Consider the following 17,539-nt stretch of genomic DNA (forward strand, 5'->3'; position numbering starts at 1 on the left):
GCGCTCTGCTCAGTTCTGGCTTTGACCACATCATGGCATACACACAAGTACAGAAAAGAGCTCCTGGGCCAGCTCCCCCTCATCCTGGGTTTGCTCAGCACAAGGCAGCCCCAGCCCTGTTGTTCCTTGTGTTGCAGAGGCCAACACACAGCCGCAGTTCCCCCAGGAGCCCCTTCTGGGCACACAGACCCCCTCAGCACTTCCCATCCCTCCAGGGCAGCCCTTACCTGCACCCTGATCTCTCAGCACGTGGCCACCTCCAAAGAAAACAGCTTCCCAGACTGGCAGCACTCATAGGTGTAGCGGGGAGGGGCAGCCCTGTGCAGACAGGGCTCACCTATGCAGATGGATCACAGCTGTGAGATGGGGCAGAACCTGCAGGCAATCAACTGATTAACGACCTAGCTCACTGACCAGCTCTGTGGCTGTTGCAAGGCAGGGTGCTTCCTAACAGTGACAGTCCCCGGTGTCCCAGCACCAGCTGCTCTCCTTGATGCTGTCCTGCCTCAGCTCCTGAGGCCTCAGGCAGCTGAGCACCTTTAATTGCAGCCACTGGAAAGAAAGAGTTTCAATATAGAAAATACAGTTCTTCTCCAAAGTTATTTGCTCTGCTTGAAAGCTAGCACTCTGCTTTCAGTCTGTTTTCGTGTGTCTCTTGGACCTGACATATGGCATATTAATTATGGCCAGAGGCAATGGAGGAGTGTTATTCCTTTACAAAGAAGATGGAGAAATTCAGTTAAAAATAGATGATAAGGCAGTGCTGTGGGGAACGGGCGTTCTGCCTCTGTTGGCCTCTGTTTCCCATCGAACGAAGCAGAATTTGCTTGCAGGACGTATGGAATGCGTGCATTACTCAGCACAACGAGGTGTGACTGGGACGCGAGCACGGCGGTGGCAGAGGTCACCAGGGCAGCCCTCAGCATCTCTCTGCTCTCAGCCATTGGCTCCGCGCAGAGGCAGCGGGCCAAGAACCCCGTCCTCCTCCCCTTCCCTCTTCAGTTATCGTTCCGTGGAGTCGTTAAGGTCTTTCGGGGGGGACAGCAGCCGCTGTGAGCGCACGAACAGGACGGCACGGGCAGTGCCGGACCGATTCATCTGCGGGAGCCTCCGGGGGCACCGCTGACCGTTATTCTCGGGAGGGGGGAACGGACGAATCTTTGTCGGAAGACGAACGGAGTGCTCTTTGAAAACTCCAGCCGTGCAGCAAATGTGCGCAGTGATGTAACCGGCCACAGACCCGAGGGCCGTGTTTCGCTCCCCGGCTCCGAGGTCACGGAGCGGCCCCGATGCAGCCTCGCGGCTCCGGCCGTCCCCTCGGTCGCGCTCGCTGCGCCGCCGCTTTGCAAACGCGCGCCCCGTGCAGAGCCGCGCGCGGAGCGCCCCCAGGTGGCCGCGGGAGGAACGGCAGCGAGTCCGGCTCCGAAGCCCCGCGCGGCCAACGGCCCGTCCGCCGCGTGCGCCCGGCGGGGACGGCGAGCCCAGGGACGAATGGCGTGCTGTGAAAGTTCGGGGCGCTTTGGGCAAAGAGCGGAGCCGGGGCGGTGTGGGAGGAGGTTTGGAACCCTCCGGAACAAGTTCGGGATGGCGCTGCCTCTGGGAGAAATGCGGCGGGGTGAACGGCGCTCCGCTCTTCGGCCGTCCCGCACCCGGGGGTCCGGCGCCTCCGTGCAGCGTCACGGCGCTCACAGCCGGCACCGCCCTCGGCAGGGGCTCCGTCTGCAGGCAGAGGCTCCTCTCGGTGCCGTCGTTGCTCCAAGAGTGAAGGAGGAGCAAGTAGAGCCCATTTCTTACCATTGCCTGTAAGGCCCCCAATGATTTACTCCTGTCTACGTTTGCTTTACAGATATCTGTGCCTGTTCGGGCGGATCCCGCAGAAGATGAGTTAAAATACAGCCTGAGAGCAGAGGGAAGTATTGAGAAACCACAGATACATAAATATAACAGTTAAAAATTTTACTGGCTCAGAAAACGATGCAGTTGCATAGCTGATAACAGCATTGATTAACAGCAAGAGATAACGATGCACTTTTGTTCTGGTTTTGTGTTCCCAGCAGAGCGGCGGTGCTGCTGTGGGGATGTGAGCTCAGCTCTGCCTGATGGGGTCACAGTGCAGTGCTGCACGTCTCTGTGCCTCAGTTTCCCCCTCTGTGGCACAGAGGTGACAGTAACTCACATTCCTTATCCACTGGGTTGGTTAAGATTGGTAAAGGGGGAAAATGTATTCTGTAGGGGAAAAAACTGAGCAGAGCAGATGGATAGCTTTAATCGCTGAAGTCTTGCTGGCTCTCTGTGCTCCACCATGTGTTGCACCCATGGGTTGCTCCATGCACGAAAGCCAACACTTCTGCCAAGATGCAGCCACTGGAGGCCTGCTGCCCTGCTCATCTCCCGGCTGGAACAGAAACCCGATGGTAACAGAGAAAGGCTGCAGGGCCCACGCTGGGTCGGGACATCGGTTCATTGCTTTGGGTGAGGTTATGTGAGCACCCACAGGGAGACATCGGCTCTGCTGGTTGTGGTTGGGAAGCAGCACAGAGTGCTGGGTGGGGGCAGGAGGATCTGCACAGAGAGATCCGAGCAGCAGCATGCCGGGATGTGGAGCTCCATGGGCACAGCCATAGGGCTCCATGGGCACAGCCATAGGCTCCATGGGCACAGCCATAGGCTCCATGGGCACAGCAATAGGGCTCCATGGGCACAGCCATAGGGCTCCCTGCGCACTGCCACTGCCCACTGCCCACTGCCCCCCCGTGGCATTTGCACACAGCAGCTCCCCCGCTCCTTTGCTGGTAGTGCATTAATCAAAGGCTCTGAAACGGAAAGCAGGACCATAGCAACCAGCCTAACACAGCTGGGTGGTATCTAAACACTAAGCCCATGTACATTAGAGTGAAGTGAGTTGTTTGGGGGATTGTACTTCAGGTTTCCATGGAAAAACCTCCCCTCAAACATACTCCCAGCTGAATTACTGTGTAAACCAGAGAGATGTTTCAGAGCTCCAGCATGATGTTTTAATGGGCACTGTCTGGCTGCTGCCGGCGCTTTACTATTTCAAAATTTAGTTTAGCTGTCTTTTCTCCGGGGTCCTGAATTCTGCCTATGTTTGCTTTTAGAAATAATGAAGGAACAAGAAATGGCCTCTGTGATTATTCATCATCTGCTGAGCAATCCAGAGCGAAAACAGGCAAACAAACACTCTGGAGGAAGGGGCTGGGAGCGCTGAATGTGAACACTTCAGAGCTACTTACAGCACGAAGCAGGAGCAGCTCTTCAGAAATGCTGCGCACGCAGAGCGGGCCCACTGTGCACACAAACAAATTAATCAGAAGGAAACAGCAGAAAACTCCCTCCGAATTAATGAAGCAATTTAACATGGAGACTACAGAAGAAAGACAAGAACTCCCGTTGTATTTCTGTAATGTCAGGTCTGTAATGTATGTTCCTGTGCTCACGGTTAAAGGGCAATTCATGGCTACATGGGAAGATTGCCTTTGGGGACACATTCCCCCCTTCTGCAAGGCAGCGGCAGCTCGCTGCTGTGATTAAAGCAGCGCAGGCCATGCACAGAGAGGCACAGCTCTGCAGTGGTGAGGAAATGGACAACAGGACTTAAAATACCTACTTGGACCTCGAGTATTTAAAGCTCCTCAGGATTTCCAGCATATAAAGCTCTGCTGATTTCAGCTGGTGAGAATCACCAGGTCAGAAAAATTGGTTTTCTCACCAGAGCTGAGCTCCAGGGTGAGAATGAGGCACCGTGCTGCAGAATTACTGCATTTTTTGTACTAACATGATGCATATTCTCTACAATATTGCTAGGGTATTTTAATGACAAATAGGGAAATCCTTGTTTTTAAACGCATGATGTGAAGCCATCTAGCTTGAATGTTTACATGCTGACAACAAAATGGGGTAATATCCTGAGCCCCACATGCTGCACCAGGGCTGGCACTGCAGGGAGCAGCAGCAGGGCTCCTGCAGGCTGTACATACCACAAGGATTTACATAATGGAGAAAAGCCAAAACAATAATCCCGACTGAACAGCACTCCTGACGCTCATATTTAAACAACTGATTGCCAGGGAATGTATTTTTCCTCTCTCTTTTCCTGTGCTTTTTGTGATCGTTTGTTCAATATATGAAGACCTGCTTTTTGCCTCATGCTGGAGCTGAGACCTTCTGCACCTTATTGCCTGTTGCAGTTCTCCAAATGAATCACTGCACGTTTGCAACAGGTCTTACTGAAGCGACAGAAGTTATGTGCAGCAAACATGACCTCTTTCCCTCCATGTGTGTTTAAATGATGTCACACATGGGGTGAGCTGCTCAGCAGCATGCTGGGATGGCCAATGGCAGAACTGACTGCAGTGCTATCAGAGGCAGAGCTGCCCTGATGTTACACACAGGATATGTGCATTTTCAGATATGAGCTGTAGATTCACTCCAGATCTGAAGCAAAAAGGAGCTGAGGCAGAATTAAGCCTTTTGAGCTCCATCAAGGCCCAGGCAGAACATTACGATCTCCACACTTATCACACAAGTAATATCATTTCATTGCTGCAAATTCATTCCAAATTAATGGTGGTGCAAAGCAGCGAAGATTCCAATGAGGTGGGCTTACACCAGTCAGTCATTTGAATGACGACCTCCCTGTCTCTTGTCCATATGCATCTTTAACATCCAACACTAACGCTTCGTTCAGGTATGACAGTGAAACGGCCAGAGGTCAGGGAGTGCAAGGAGAAAGGCCTGCTCAATTAAACCACCCTTAATATTTAACGCAGATAACGTGATCTAAACTGTAACCAAATGAATAAAATAAAGCAGCCTGTTGCTTCAGAACCGATGTCTCGGCTGCGTAAATGTATGAACAAATAAATGCCTTTGATCTGAAAGATGCTGAGATCAGATGGCCGTGTCGTATTTGCGCTGCTCAGTGTCGGTGCTGACGTGTGGAAGTGAATTCTCAGCCTGCAGATCAATCTGCCATCACAGGATGGCCCAGGACATCCAGCTGAGATAAAAGGACCGAGTGTGAGAATGCCAGGGGAATTTGAGATGGGCAGGGATGATGAGAGCCAACTGTGGGTAATCAAGGAGATGTTCTTGGTTCTGAATCACCGCTGCTGAAATCTGCACTCAGGGCACCATTTTCCCACATCAGATGATATTTGTACGTCCTTTCCCTTTCTTCAACTCTTAAGAACAGTACAATTGTTGTGGCAATAATTACTTACAATTTAATTACTTTAGTGAGATTAGTGCCCACAGCCCCCACTGCTCACATTGGCGCTGCTTTGGCTGCTGAGGCTTCAGAAGGCATTGCAAGTGAAGTGGAGTTCAAATTGATCTCCATAAATTGGAGAAATGATTGGAACCGCTCTGAGGGAGTTCAGTACAGCACACAATCCTGTTTCAAAGAAGTGTCACTGCATACGAACAAGATGGGAAACCATTGGGCATTTCTGCAGATAAAGGTTTGGGGATTGCAGGGATAGTCAGAGTCCTTTCAAGAAGGAGAAGAATGACATGGGAAGTTAGAATGAGTTCACTATTGTGTAAGAGGCTGCTGCCAAAAGGAAGCAAATGAGCTGTCTGACATGTCTATTGTGGAGAGCAGAGTAATAACAATGTGCATAAAGGAAGGAAGAGGTAGGAAGAAACAAGCCTGACATCAGGGCCCATTTTCTGCTCACAAAGATAGCAGCAGAGCAGTGAGGAGGTGAGCAAGACGGTTGTGTCACATCCCTGCAGCAGGACCTGCAGGAGGGGCGTTGGGTCGGCAGCTCACTGAGCAGATTTGTGGCCTTTCAAATAAACCCAATGGGCTTTTGGTGGACTTTGGCTCAATGAACCCAGTAAAAAGCAGAGTAGCAGTATTAGCTAAGTGCAGATGTCACCTTCTTTAGATCTCCCCACTGTGTTTGAAGCAATAATCTTTAACTCAGACAAAACACGGGGATGAGAAGATCATCCCAAATGTGAACGTTCCCACCTGTGATGTGGTGAAGCAGCACCACAGTGCCAAGGAGCTCATCAGCTTCTGCTAGCAATTAACGTTTGAACCGGCCACTAAAATGATCAAAGATTGACTGGTATTAGTAACTATTAAATCAACAAAGCAAAAGGCACTAAGCTAATTAAAATCCCCCATTGTCCATCATGGGTCTTCAGTGCACATCATGATGATATTAGCATTTCATCATATCATGATGACATGAGCATCAGCATTTTGCAGGTTAATGCAGTGAGCTTGGCAGCATGATTTTCATTTCTGCACATCGTATCACTTAGTGAAGCAAAAAGCTCCTCCATATATTCAGGTCTGCACATTTTGGGGCCGAGAGCAGGCACTGACCTAGCAGTGAAGCAAATACGAGGGGAGGAACAACAAAAGAACACCTTAAGAGCCCCCTGCCCACAGTTCTCCCCAGCACAAACTGCTGTTCAGCTAATGGCCTGCTGCCTTTGATTAGCAAAGCACAAAGCTGGCAAATACAGCTGACAATTTCCAATGACAAAACTCCCTCCACTTCCAAGCTGTGTCCCAGAGCACCAGGCTGTTAATTCACCCCCAGAGGACGACTTCAGTGTGCTTTGCTGGGATAAAGATGACCAAACACAGCAGGACCTGGACAACCACACGCATCTCTTTACATCATCCCTCAAAGGAAGCTTCCCTGCCTTGCAGGAGGTCCTCACATCTCAAGGCATTAAGGTTTGTAGCTCCTAAACTAACAACAAAATTCTTTACAAACTCTTCTAACCCCACAGATGATGTACATCCATTGCTCAGTTCTGGAGGGGTGCTATTGAACTGAACTAAAAAAGCCTATTGGTGGGAGGAAGCATCATCTCAAATGGAGGAAAGGCAGTGCCACAGCACAACGTGAGCCGTGCCCAGAGCCTGCTGTACCTCCCTGCAGCTGGGAAGCGAAAAACTGTTTCTGCTTTTGCACCGAACAGAGAAAATGAAGACTTCTACCAAGAATGGGAGGTGGCAAAGATTTCCCGTTGCCACGAGGGCTACCCTGCACACAGCTCTGCTCATTTCACAGGCCAGGGCTGAAACGGAGCCCCTGAAGAGCAGGGCAGACCTGATGCTGGGCTGTGCCAGCTGCAAGCCCTGCCAACAGCAAAGCAGGCTCGTCGCTGCACAGCAGAGGTTACAGGCCCACCCAGTGGAGCTGCTGGAAATAGCAGGGCCCGGTTGGTGCAGTAACTGCACTCCACCTCTTGCAGAAGCTGTAACTTTGTGCAATAGAGTGGGTGCAGATGAGGAAAAAGATTTTTAAAAAGAATTGGCAGCACCCATATTTGAATTCTTTAAGCTGAATAACCCAGATGTCCAGAGAACGTAGAACGAAGCAGAGAAAGTCAATGCTTGATCTGAAACTAGGTGAGATTTTATCATTAGGCAGGGAGGGGGACAGCGTTCAGGTTTCTGAAGTTAAAAAAAGGCACTTCCACAAGGAAGAGAAGAATTACAGCACAAAATCTTGTCATTCCATGCGATGGCAAGACTCAACAGCCTGACACTCCGGAATGTAACTAACAGTGACACAAAATTCAGGACGAAATAATGTTAGAGAAAAAAAAAAATCAATGGAATTGATTGTGGATAGGCAATAAACAGGGCCAGCAATTCAAATCACGTTAGCTATCTATCAGACAGTTGGATATTGAAGAGCACATTAGGTATGTTTTGTAGGAAGCGATGCATTACAGTTTGACATTTCACTCCCAGCCGCTCTCACAGCCAAGAGCCCATGTGGAAATCAGGGCTAAGTTCTCCAGCACGTGGCTGAAGGGCACGAAGCTCTCCTGAACCCAGCAGCTCAGTCCCAGTGCTGCTGCAGAGCATGCAGTGCTCCAGCTGTCGCAGCAGGGCCATGGCTGTATGTTCCAAGCCCAGCAGTGGCACTGTTAGTGCTACACTCAAACAAGTCTGTTCTGACATCTCCCACTAGGATGAATATTTGTTAAACTGTCTTTAGTAACTTTTTTCTGTCACAACACGAGGACACTACCTACAAAATCAGCACGAGCTGTAAAGAAATGAACCGTATCCATGTGTAAGGTAAACCTAATCAGACAACACAAATAAAGCAGGGCTCGAGTATTAGAACCTGCTACGCACAAGAAAGTTTGTGAGCTTCTGTACTTACTAAAACCAAACTATGATTAATTAGGTCTCACTTGTAAAGACAATCCCTGTAACTTACCTGCAGCAGTACAGGACAGCATGCTCCACCAGCAGGTAATGCTCCTCGTTGGAAGCAGAAACAACTCTGCACCAGGGCCTGCTCAAAGAACAGACCTAGCGAGCACAGACTACATACAGCACTTCACTAAATAAATGCGAGTTTTATTTAGGATGGTAACTTGTAGTAAGGTAGCAAAGCAGAAAATTACCTGGGCTCTTGAATTCAATTCTGGAAGTAGATTTTTTTTCCTCTTTTGTGCACCAGTTCTAAAATTCATTACCAAAGCAGCTGTAGTAGAACAGCTCAGTGCATTGCTAACTGGCTCTTAATGGTTCTACGCTGAGTGCATCCCACAGTAACACAGGATAGAACAGCTCTGGCCAGTAGAAGAGGATCTGGTCAGGAACTTCCAGCAGCACCAGGAAGGCATTTTTAGGAGAACACAAAGAACTGAGGGAAGAGCAGAGAGCAATGCATGCTGAAGCACACAAAGCACGACCCTTGTCTCACCAAGATGAAGGCTCACTGTGAGCAGTGGCAGTGTTGCACCAAGCCTGCCTTTGAAGGAACACCACTGCACACTGATTCAGCTCCAGGACCAACAAACAGAGCTGGCAGATGAATGTGAGACAAATGCCATAAACACCATGAGATGAAATCCCCTGGCCTAAATTGCCAACAAAATAATAACACTTCATTGGAGAGTCTTCATTTCCAGGGGGGGGTGACAACCACATCCCCTCCCCGTGAAGGGTTCAGTGTCTGCATCCCTTCCTTGCATATTTTGGGAATTAACAAGAGCTGACGTGCACACCAAGCACTTCTGCTTTCCCTCTTCTCATACCTGCCATCTACTTTGTGATAACAGCTGTTTGCAAAAAGTCTCGTGTTTCTTAAGTACAATCAAATACTTCTGGCTGAAGCAAATACCAAATCCACTGACTGAATGATTATGCTGCTATATGAAAGTTTATTTAACTGAAGTTCATTCAAAAATAAAGGTTGGAAGAAGCAAACACCATTTCCAAAATCTAAGGAAAATTTAATCAATGTGCCTTAAATTACTTTTACAGTAACAATACTGACAAGCATTTTCAAAATGGTGTTTCTCTTGGTAGCACTTCAAGAGATTCCCCTCTGTCTTCTAACTTGTGCACCATTAGGAAAAAACCTCCAGTTGAAGTCTTAGAAATTCAAGTTAACACGCAGCTATTTGGACACCCAGATGGATTCCCGTTTCAAGTGTGACAGAATTACAGAAACTTCTAATTTTTAAAGCATGTTTTCTAATTCATAATTTCAGTTTCATGACAACCTGAAATACCATCACATCAAATGAACACGTAACTGAGACTAAACAACTTAAGAGTGTATTTGTTAAAATACAGGAAGCAATTGCATACATTCCGTGCACCTGGCAAGAGGGGAGAGAAACAGGCTCTTCATTACTGCAGATTTATTCAAAAAGAATGCCAATCCCACACTGCCTGTGGCTCTGTTAACTGCTGCTAAGAAAAACCTTACAGTGTGTAACCCTTCTCCCTCCCCTCTCCCTCACCCCCCCCCATCTCACATAAACAACCAAAAGTTACTTTTCTGAAGATACAGGAGTGGGGAAAAAAAAACTACATTAACTTGGTAAGCATGAACACTTATTAAAGCTATAGACACCTCGGGTCAATTGAGAACAGTATTCAAAGTTCTAAAAAAGTGAACACAAGACATTTGTTTCCATTTTCCAGATGGTTTAGAACTGGTCTAAGTTTGTGATGTCCCCACTACGCAGGCGTTTGCAACTGCTTCTGGTCCAACAAAATATCCCGAGTTGATGTCTTCAGTTTGGCCCACTGCAGTCCAAGGATTCGGACAGTCTGTTCAGAACACAGAAATGAGAGCAAAGACCCCATACAACAAAGCACAGGGGTATGCTACTAGAAGTTGCTGTCCTTCCATTGCTAAGGCAGAAATAAAGATTTTGGAAGCGGAAAAGCTGCACCAGCCAATGATCCCAGCTGCGAGGATAATTCCCATCACTCCCCTGTAAAGATAAAAACAAAATCAGAACTCATTTATGACTCGTGCATATACTTACGGGAGCTGCAGTTGGATCCAACACCTCCTAAAAGCAAATACCCTTCAAATTCACATCTCTCTCTTGCTTTAAGAGAAGTCACACTGATTTCCTTTTCTTTGAAAAATTCAATTTTGCATCTTAACTTTAAACTCGGTGGGTGCTAAGATTTATCAGATAGAATCATAGAATCATAGAATCACCAAGGTTGGAAAAGACCTAAAAGATCATCCAGTCCAACCGTTCACCTATTCCCAATAGCTCCCACATGGAAAGCAGATGGAAAGCAATACCATTATTTGACTCTGTGCATTTAAAGGCTGTTGACTGACTTACAAGCTGTATCCCCACCTCTCTTTTTTTCCACCTGAGCAGCGTCAATACTTCTGATTTTACACTTAGTACAAATTCCTGTCATACCCAAATCTCAGGCACCTTCATCCCTGAGCATGGAGATCTGTTTTAAAAGCTGCCTTGAATCTCACAGGAGAGGGCTCTACGATCAAGTTACAGTTCATGTACTTACTGCAATGAAAACATGATGGCAAAAGTGGAGAGCAGGATCATAGGAAGAAGACAGTATCCAAGGACACTGGCGACGCAGCCAAACGAGACACCCGTCATGCTCATCAGGTTCAGAAGACAGAACATCCCCAAGCAACCGATTGCACTTATTCCATACACGTAGCCAAACTGAATTTTACCAGCCTGAAAGTCAAGCAGAGCAGTGCATGTTAATTACCAGGACGTAATGCCCTCACAACAGGGGGAAGAAGGAAGAACGGACGCTTACAGAACATCCTCATTTTCATCCCTCCAATCCCAACAGCCACATTCAAATTCAACGTGCAGCATCTTCCCACAACCCAAATTCCAGTGCAGCTATGCAGCCCAGGCACCTGAGAAGCACGTTTATGTATTTCAATGAACAGACCTTAATCAAACTGCTATTGTCTGATCTGGGGTGCAAAAGCCTCGGAGCTTTCAGCAACCAACTTGTCAGTATGTCTCTAAAGACTTCTTGCAATAACAACCTTAGCAGAAGTAACATGTGAAGATTTAAGAAGTTTGGAACTCCTTTATGAATCCATTACATTATTTATCTGGGATTTGCAATAGACTTTACAGCATTGTAGAGCAATGTAAATCACAAATAAGCAGAGGCCTCATCACTCTCTGAGTGATCAGCTTCTTGTGGGGGGAAAGCACAGGGAGAGATGACAGCCTCCAGCCCCTGCACAGACACGTGGGATCACCCCAAAGCTGTGCCAAATCAGGCTCAGATGTCAGCAGGCAATTTCTCACTGTGAGGTGGCAAGACTCTGTCAGGCTTCTCAGAGGAGCAAATGCTGCCTCCTGCCGGCCAGCGTTCAGCAGGAGTTTGAACAACGCCCTCAGAAACGTGCTTTAACTGCAGATCCCTTCCAATTGAACTCTTCTAGCAAAGTCCCCTAAGAGGCAGAAGCTGAGCTGCATATTAAGAGCAGAATCAAGTTGTATAGGTTTTTTAAAAGGGTCAAAATCTGAACGCTGCTCAACTTGCAAGTATGTCAGTTTGTAACACGTGCATCCTATGCCTGTATTTGTTTTTCCAACACCATATGATCTTCTTATCAAAACGCCCCAATTCCAGCCTGCAGAAAGACAGGGCATGAGGAGTGCAGTGCTCCCCTGGTGCACAGCTCCTATCCTGCCTGCCTCCCACAGTGCAGAACCTAGAGCTCAGCTCTCCCCTCCCTCAAGTGCTACAAAACCTGCTTTAATCCTTTCTTTCTGCCAGCCGACGTTTGCTTTCTCTCACTGCACTCTAACACTCTTACTCAGTACTTTTACTTAAAATTCAGACAAAAATAATAAACATAACACTGTCAGGGCTCAAAACACCACACAGGAAGGAGTGATAATTTCTCAGTGAGAGCACATTCAAAATTACTTCTTGTGAACACATTCATTAATTCTGCTGTCCCAGTTGGCATTAAATGAAGTTAGGTGTAAAAGTAGGCCTACGCTGCCCTTGGTGCCAAAGCACTGCACTGCAGCACAGTGCATGTTCAGAAAAAAATAAATCCAATGCCCAAAGACATCCAGAGAAGAAAACTGATGAAACAGACTGAGGCTTCCTAAGACAAGGAATTCTGCCTGCTGCTACTCTGTCATTTAATAGTTGACACTTGAGTCATTAAGCCACGATCTAATGTCAATGAAGCTCAATTAAAAAGAAGGCTTCATCAGATGCTAACCTATTAAGAGATATAAACTAAACCAGATTTACTTTATAAGTGTTTTAAGATTGGCTATTTATACCAGCAGACAAACCAAATGTATCAACTGTAACAGCATTGGTGAAATCCCACCACATGAGCCTCCTCAAACCTGGAGGAACAGAGTAGAAACAATGAACAAAGCATCAAAGACACAGGGAAACAAAACAGAGAGGCCTCAAACATTAAACACGAGTGCTAGAAAAAAGAAATAAAGAGAATAACTCTTCAAATATCGAATGAGCACATTTTCCCAAGTCCTGATCAGAACCAGGTGCTTCAAAAAGACAACATGTGGCTGTGAGAGGACAACAGCTCAATTCCCAAAAGCTACAGGTAAAATCTGAGAACACTGGTCACATCTGTTCTGTGACAAAAGGACCCATATTCCTCAAAACAAAGCATAAAGTGAAATATGCATTCCAGTTAAACCAGCATCATGCAGAAAGCAAGCTCTAAAACCTTCATTTGAACCCTGCAGAAGAAAAAGAATCATTAGCTTATTAACTCCAATGAGCACTGTACTAAGCCCCAGTTCCTCTTCCACTGAGCTAGAAACTCTCACCCAGGATGCATTCTTTGTGTCCACCAGGCTAAGGAGTCCCTTCCAGCAAGGCCACACTGGAAAATTTGGCTTTTTCCCCCACTGTCCCCAGGCATGAAAGCATCAACAGCAACACGAGGCAATTAGGATCTTACCAGTAACAACGTGGCTCCAAAAGCTAGACAGAAGACCATTGGTCCAGCCAGGTCAGTCTCATTCATGATGCTGCCATCTGCTACTTTTAATGGGTGCAGAACTGTCAGCGTCTTCTGCCAGATGTGGTCAAAGTTGATCCCCAATTCTACAAGTGACATGAAAAGAATTATGCCTGTACATTTCCTCCCCTTCCCCCTTTGCCCCATTTGCTTTGCTGTCACTTTTCCCTGCCACTCCACTCCAAAATCGTCCCCAGGAATTATCCTACAGGAATGCCTCTCCTTAAGGTGCTGGGAATGCTGCTTCTGCAGATTCCAGGTCTCAAACGCTGTGCAGTGACAAGCTGGCTTCTAAAGAACCAGATAAGAGCACAAAAGCAGGGTTCTGTGTCAGACCAAAGTTCAGTCAGCCCAGTATACTGCTCTCCTTGTACGTGGCCTAAAGCACATACATACAAAAACATCAGAACAAAATATGCTGATTGCTCCAACAGTCCCCAAGCTTCCATTGACCTGTGGCTCAAAGATTTCTAAGTCAAAGCACTTTCTCCATACTTAGCTCCCTTTCAGTGGGCTTCTCTTTCACAAACCAGCCACCCTACCAGTGAATCCACTCAAAAACACAGTCATCTCTTTTAACACTGATGTCTCATGACACACATTTTACAGCTCCATGCAGCTGGAAATGATTTCGAGTCTCCATCCACACGATTTCATCACAGTTGCACATGCAAACCTGGTTATGAATGCAGCGATCATCTGCCCACCTTGGGCCCTGAGAAGCATCTACTTAAACAAATGCACTTCATGAATAATACACGTAAGGCCAGACAACTGGAAGGAAAACGACTTCAAATCAGCAACTGAAAGAGCTGCTTCAGTTATTTGGAAATTAACAGTGATGCATCCATCCAGGCACTCACTGTGCATCCATTCTGGCATTTGGCAGTCTGTATTCTGGACAGAATTTCTGCAATGTTTAGCACTCGCCTTCAGCAATGAAAGATTTTAGTTCTAACCACAGAATCAACTGAAACTAACAGCATCAATTTGTTTCCATACAGAGCAGAGAATTTTAAGTATTTTTTTAATTTACAATAGAAAAAAAATAGCATTTTATTGTGTTGTACAAAATCCATTTGATTTATCCTGGCTTCCACAGAACAGCTAGTATAAATAAAGCATAATGCTACAACTCTGCCTAGAAATTCACATAAGGATATGCTTTTTGTATACTGAAATACAGTTAAATAAGAAAAGATAACAAGAATATCCACTCAACTGCTCACTGTCAGAAACAGAGCATCCACACCCAAGTACTCAAATCACTCACACTGGGGACCAGGAGGAAGGAGTTCTGCCTTTTGGCCACAAAGCACAAGTTATACCTTCTAACAGAGGAGGCTCATCCTCAAAATTACTTCCATAGAACGACTGTGCTGAAGTTGGAGTATATGTCTGTGTTGGCTGGTAAATCTGCCCTGTGTAAGGCTGCTGCTGCATCATCTCGGGAGGGACAAATCCACTTTGCTGGGAGTACTCGTAGCCTCCATACTGCCTATAAAGAATTACATCAGATCATGGACAGATAAAGAATTTGACTGGAAACACCTCCATGCAAAAATCAAAGCTCACACACAGTAAGCAAACAGTCCTGCCCATTTTTTGTTTTAGTTACCTTCCACAATCCCTCCTCAGATCTGCTGGGCATTTGGCTGCTTTCTTCCACTGAAGCCTTTACAAACAATACTGATCAACTAAAGAAAACATGCTGCTATCAGCTAAACAAGTAACTACTGCTGCGTGTGTAGCATCCTTTTTGCTTTCAAGTCATAGGCCTGCACAATCAAGAATTACTACTGCTGCACGTAAGAGCAGGAAAACTGTCAGAAACTAATTAACGTGTACCTTAATCACTACTGACATCTCATCTGATGCCATCATCAGCTCACATTATCACTTCTGCCCCACTCTAAAGCTTAAGGACATTAAAGACAAAAAGTTAAGATGAAATGAAAAGCCGTTTCCTTCCACTGCCGCATCACGAGCGTCAGCATTACAACACAGAGGAAGGAGTTACTGACGAAGTCAAGCACTGCATACCTGCAGTTTGTGATACGGGAGAAAAGCAGCCTTTCAGTTTCTGTTTCACATCTTCTCAGCTATTCACTACTAAGTCAATTTCTGCTGCCTTCGGAAGGCTGTCCTTGTAGATTTCACACACGTAAGAATACATATTGGCGCACGTTTCTTTCATTAAAGAATAGCCTCCTTAGAGCCACGTCCCACCCCTGAACAAACTCCCGAGTTACCGCAGCCACCGACTGCGTGACACAGAGATTTCGACCCGCGCCCGCGACGCGTCCCGAGCCGCAGAAAGGAAGGGAAGCACCGCGCACGAACAGATGAGCACAAAAAGGCCCCGCCGCCCCGCTACCTGCCGTAGGGCCGCCCGCCGCCGTACTCGTAGGGCTGCGCCTGCTCGTCGATGCTGTAGCTGGTCTGGAAGAACTCCGTGTTGAAGCTGTCGAACCCGGACATCGCCGCCAGCCGCGGGGCGCTCGGCCCGGGGGACCCGCGGATCTCCACACGGGCAGCGGCCCTCGGGGCGCTCCCGCAGCCTCAGGAGCCGCTCCCGGTGCCGCTCCCCGCTACGGCCGGACAGGAGCGACGAACGCTCAGCGCGGCCCGCGCCCGCCCGGCCCTGCGACGTGTCAACGCGCCGCGCGATCGCTTCCGGGGCGGTGACCTCGCGCACGCGCAGAAGAGAGGCGGCGGGGCGCCCCCCGTGAGCACGCGCCGCTCGCGGCACCGCCCTCTGCCTGCGTGGCGCCCGCGAAGTATCGCGTTGCCGTGGGAACGAGGCGCGGGGCGGCGAGAAGATGGCGGCCGGCCGCTTGGTGCCGTGGCGCTGCTCCTGCTGGGCTCGGTCGGCTCCTTGCCGCCGCACTGCTCCCCGCGGGGTTTTCCTCATGTTTTCCAGTCTCCCTGTAAGATCGGAGGCCTTGAAGCTTCGCTTCTGTTTCGTACCGTTTTGTCTGTAATCACAGAATCATAGAATCACAAGGTTGGAAACGACCTGCAAGATCATCCAGTCCAACCGTCCTCCCATCACCGCTGCCGCCACAAGCACCAAGCAGATCTCACAGCTCCTCATCCGGGCACCTCTTGAACGCTGCCAGGGACGGTGACTGCACCACCTCCCTGTGCAGCCAATGCAGTGCCTGACCACTGAGAGAAGTTGTTCTTCCTTATGTCCAACCTCTGATACAACTTGCGGCTGTTTCCTCAGGTCCTGTTTGTTGCCTGGGAGAAGAGGCCGAACCCCTCCTCATCACAGCCTCCCTTCAGGAAGTTGCAGAGTGCAGTGAGGTCTCCCCTGAGCCTCCTCTTCTCCAGACTGAACAACCCCAGCTCCCTCAGCCGCTCCTCATAAGCCTTGTGCTCCAGACCCCTCACCAGTTTTGCGGCCCTTCTCTGGACACGCTCCTCAACGTCTTTCCTGCAGTGCGGGGCCCAAAACTGAACACAGCACTCGAGGTGCGGCCTCACCAGTGCTGAGTACAGGGGATGCTCACCTCCCTGCTCCTGCTGGCCACACTATTTCTGATGCAGGCCAGGATGCTGCTAGCCCTCTTGGTCACCTGGGCACGCTGTGGGCTCACGTTCAGCTGAGCATCACAACACCCCCAGGTCCCTCTCCTCTTCACAATCATCCAGCCACTTGTCCCCAAGCCTATAACGCTGCGTGGGGTTGTTGTGGCCAAAGTGCAGGACCTGGCAGTTGGTCTAAAACCTGAAGGGAAGCAAAAGCTCGGCTCACAGACATGCGTGACCCACCCAGCTGTGTCTGTGGGGCGCTCAGCACTCCGAGCCTCCTGTGCTGCTCTGCTCTGCTTGTGCTGTGGAGCAGAGCAGAGCTGATGGGAGGTGAGCTGTGAGCTCCACGCACCGAATCGCTGCCACGTATCATCGTGTTCTCCCCTGGTGAGCCACCAATGAAAAGTAAACTCTTTAATTTGGGTTACAAACCCTTTATCTGTGTTAATCTGTGAGAAGCTCACGGAAGCCCAGCGGGCGATTTGGGCTGTGCCCCCATGGGGCAGACACAGGGATGAGCAGCGCCCAAACAAACCCTGATTTGTGCTTCAGCAAACGCAGAGCTGGGCGGCAGTGCAGGGTGATGGAGGGCAGGATGGCAATGCTGCAAGACAATGCAATGCTGCAGAGCAATGCTGCAGGGCAATGCAATGCTGCACAGGAATGCTGCAGGGCAGTGCTGCAGGGCAGTGCTGTGT

The 17,539-nt window shown here is 48.4% G+C and overlaps 1 protein-coding gene across 1 annotated transcript; it reads right to left on the bottom strand.

Moving 5' to 3' along the window:
- Positions 1–10,085: 10,085 nt before the first annotated feature.
- On the bottom strand, positions 10,086–15,782 carry YIPF5 (Yip1 domain family member 5; the record flags this gene model as incomplete). Its single annotated transcript, XM_079542633.1, has 5 exons — positions 10,086–10,248; positions 10,808–10,989; positions 13,242–13,387; positions 14,630–14,799; positions 15,679–15,782. The coding sequence occupies 5 exons, from the start codon at positions 15,780–15,782 to the stop codon at positions 10,086–10,088; spliced, it is 765 nt and encodes a 254-aa protein (XP_079398759.1).
- Between the last annotated feature and the right edge of the window lie 1,757 nt (positions 15,783–17,539).

The sequence above is a fragment of the Tetrao urogallus genome (genome assembly GCF_951394365.1).
Source record: "Tetrao urogallus genome assembly, chromosome: 14".
Classification (NCBI taxonomy): Eukaryota; Metazoa; Chordata; class Aves; order Galliformes; family Phasianidae; genus Tetrao; species Tetrao urogallus.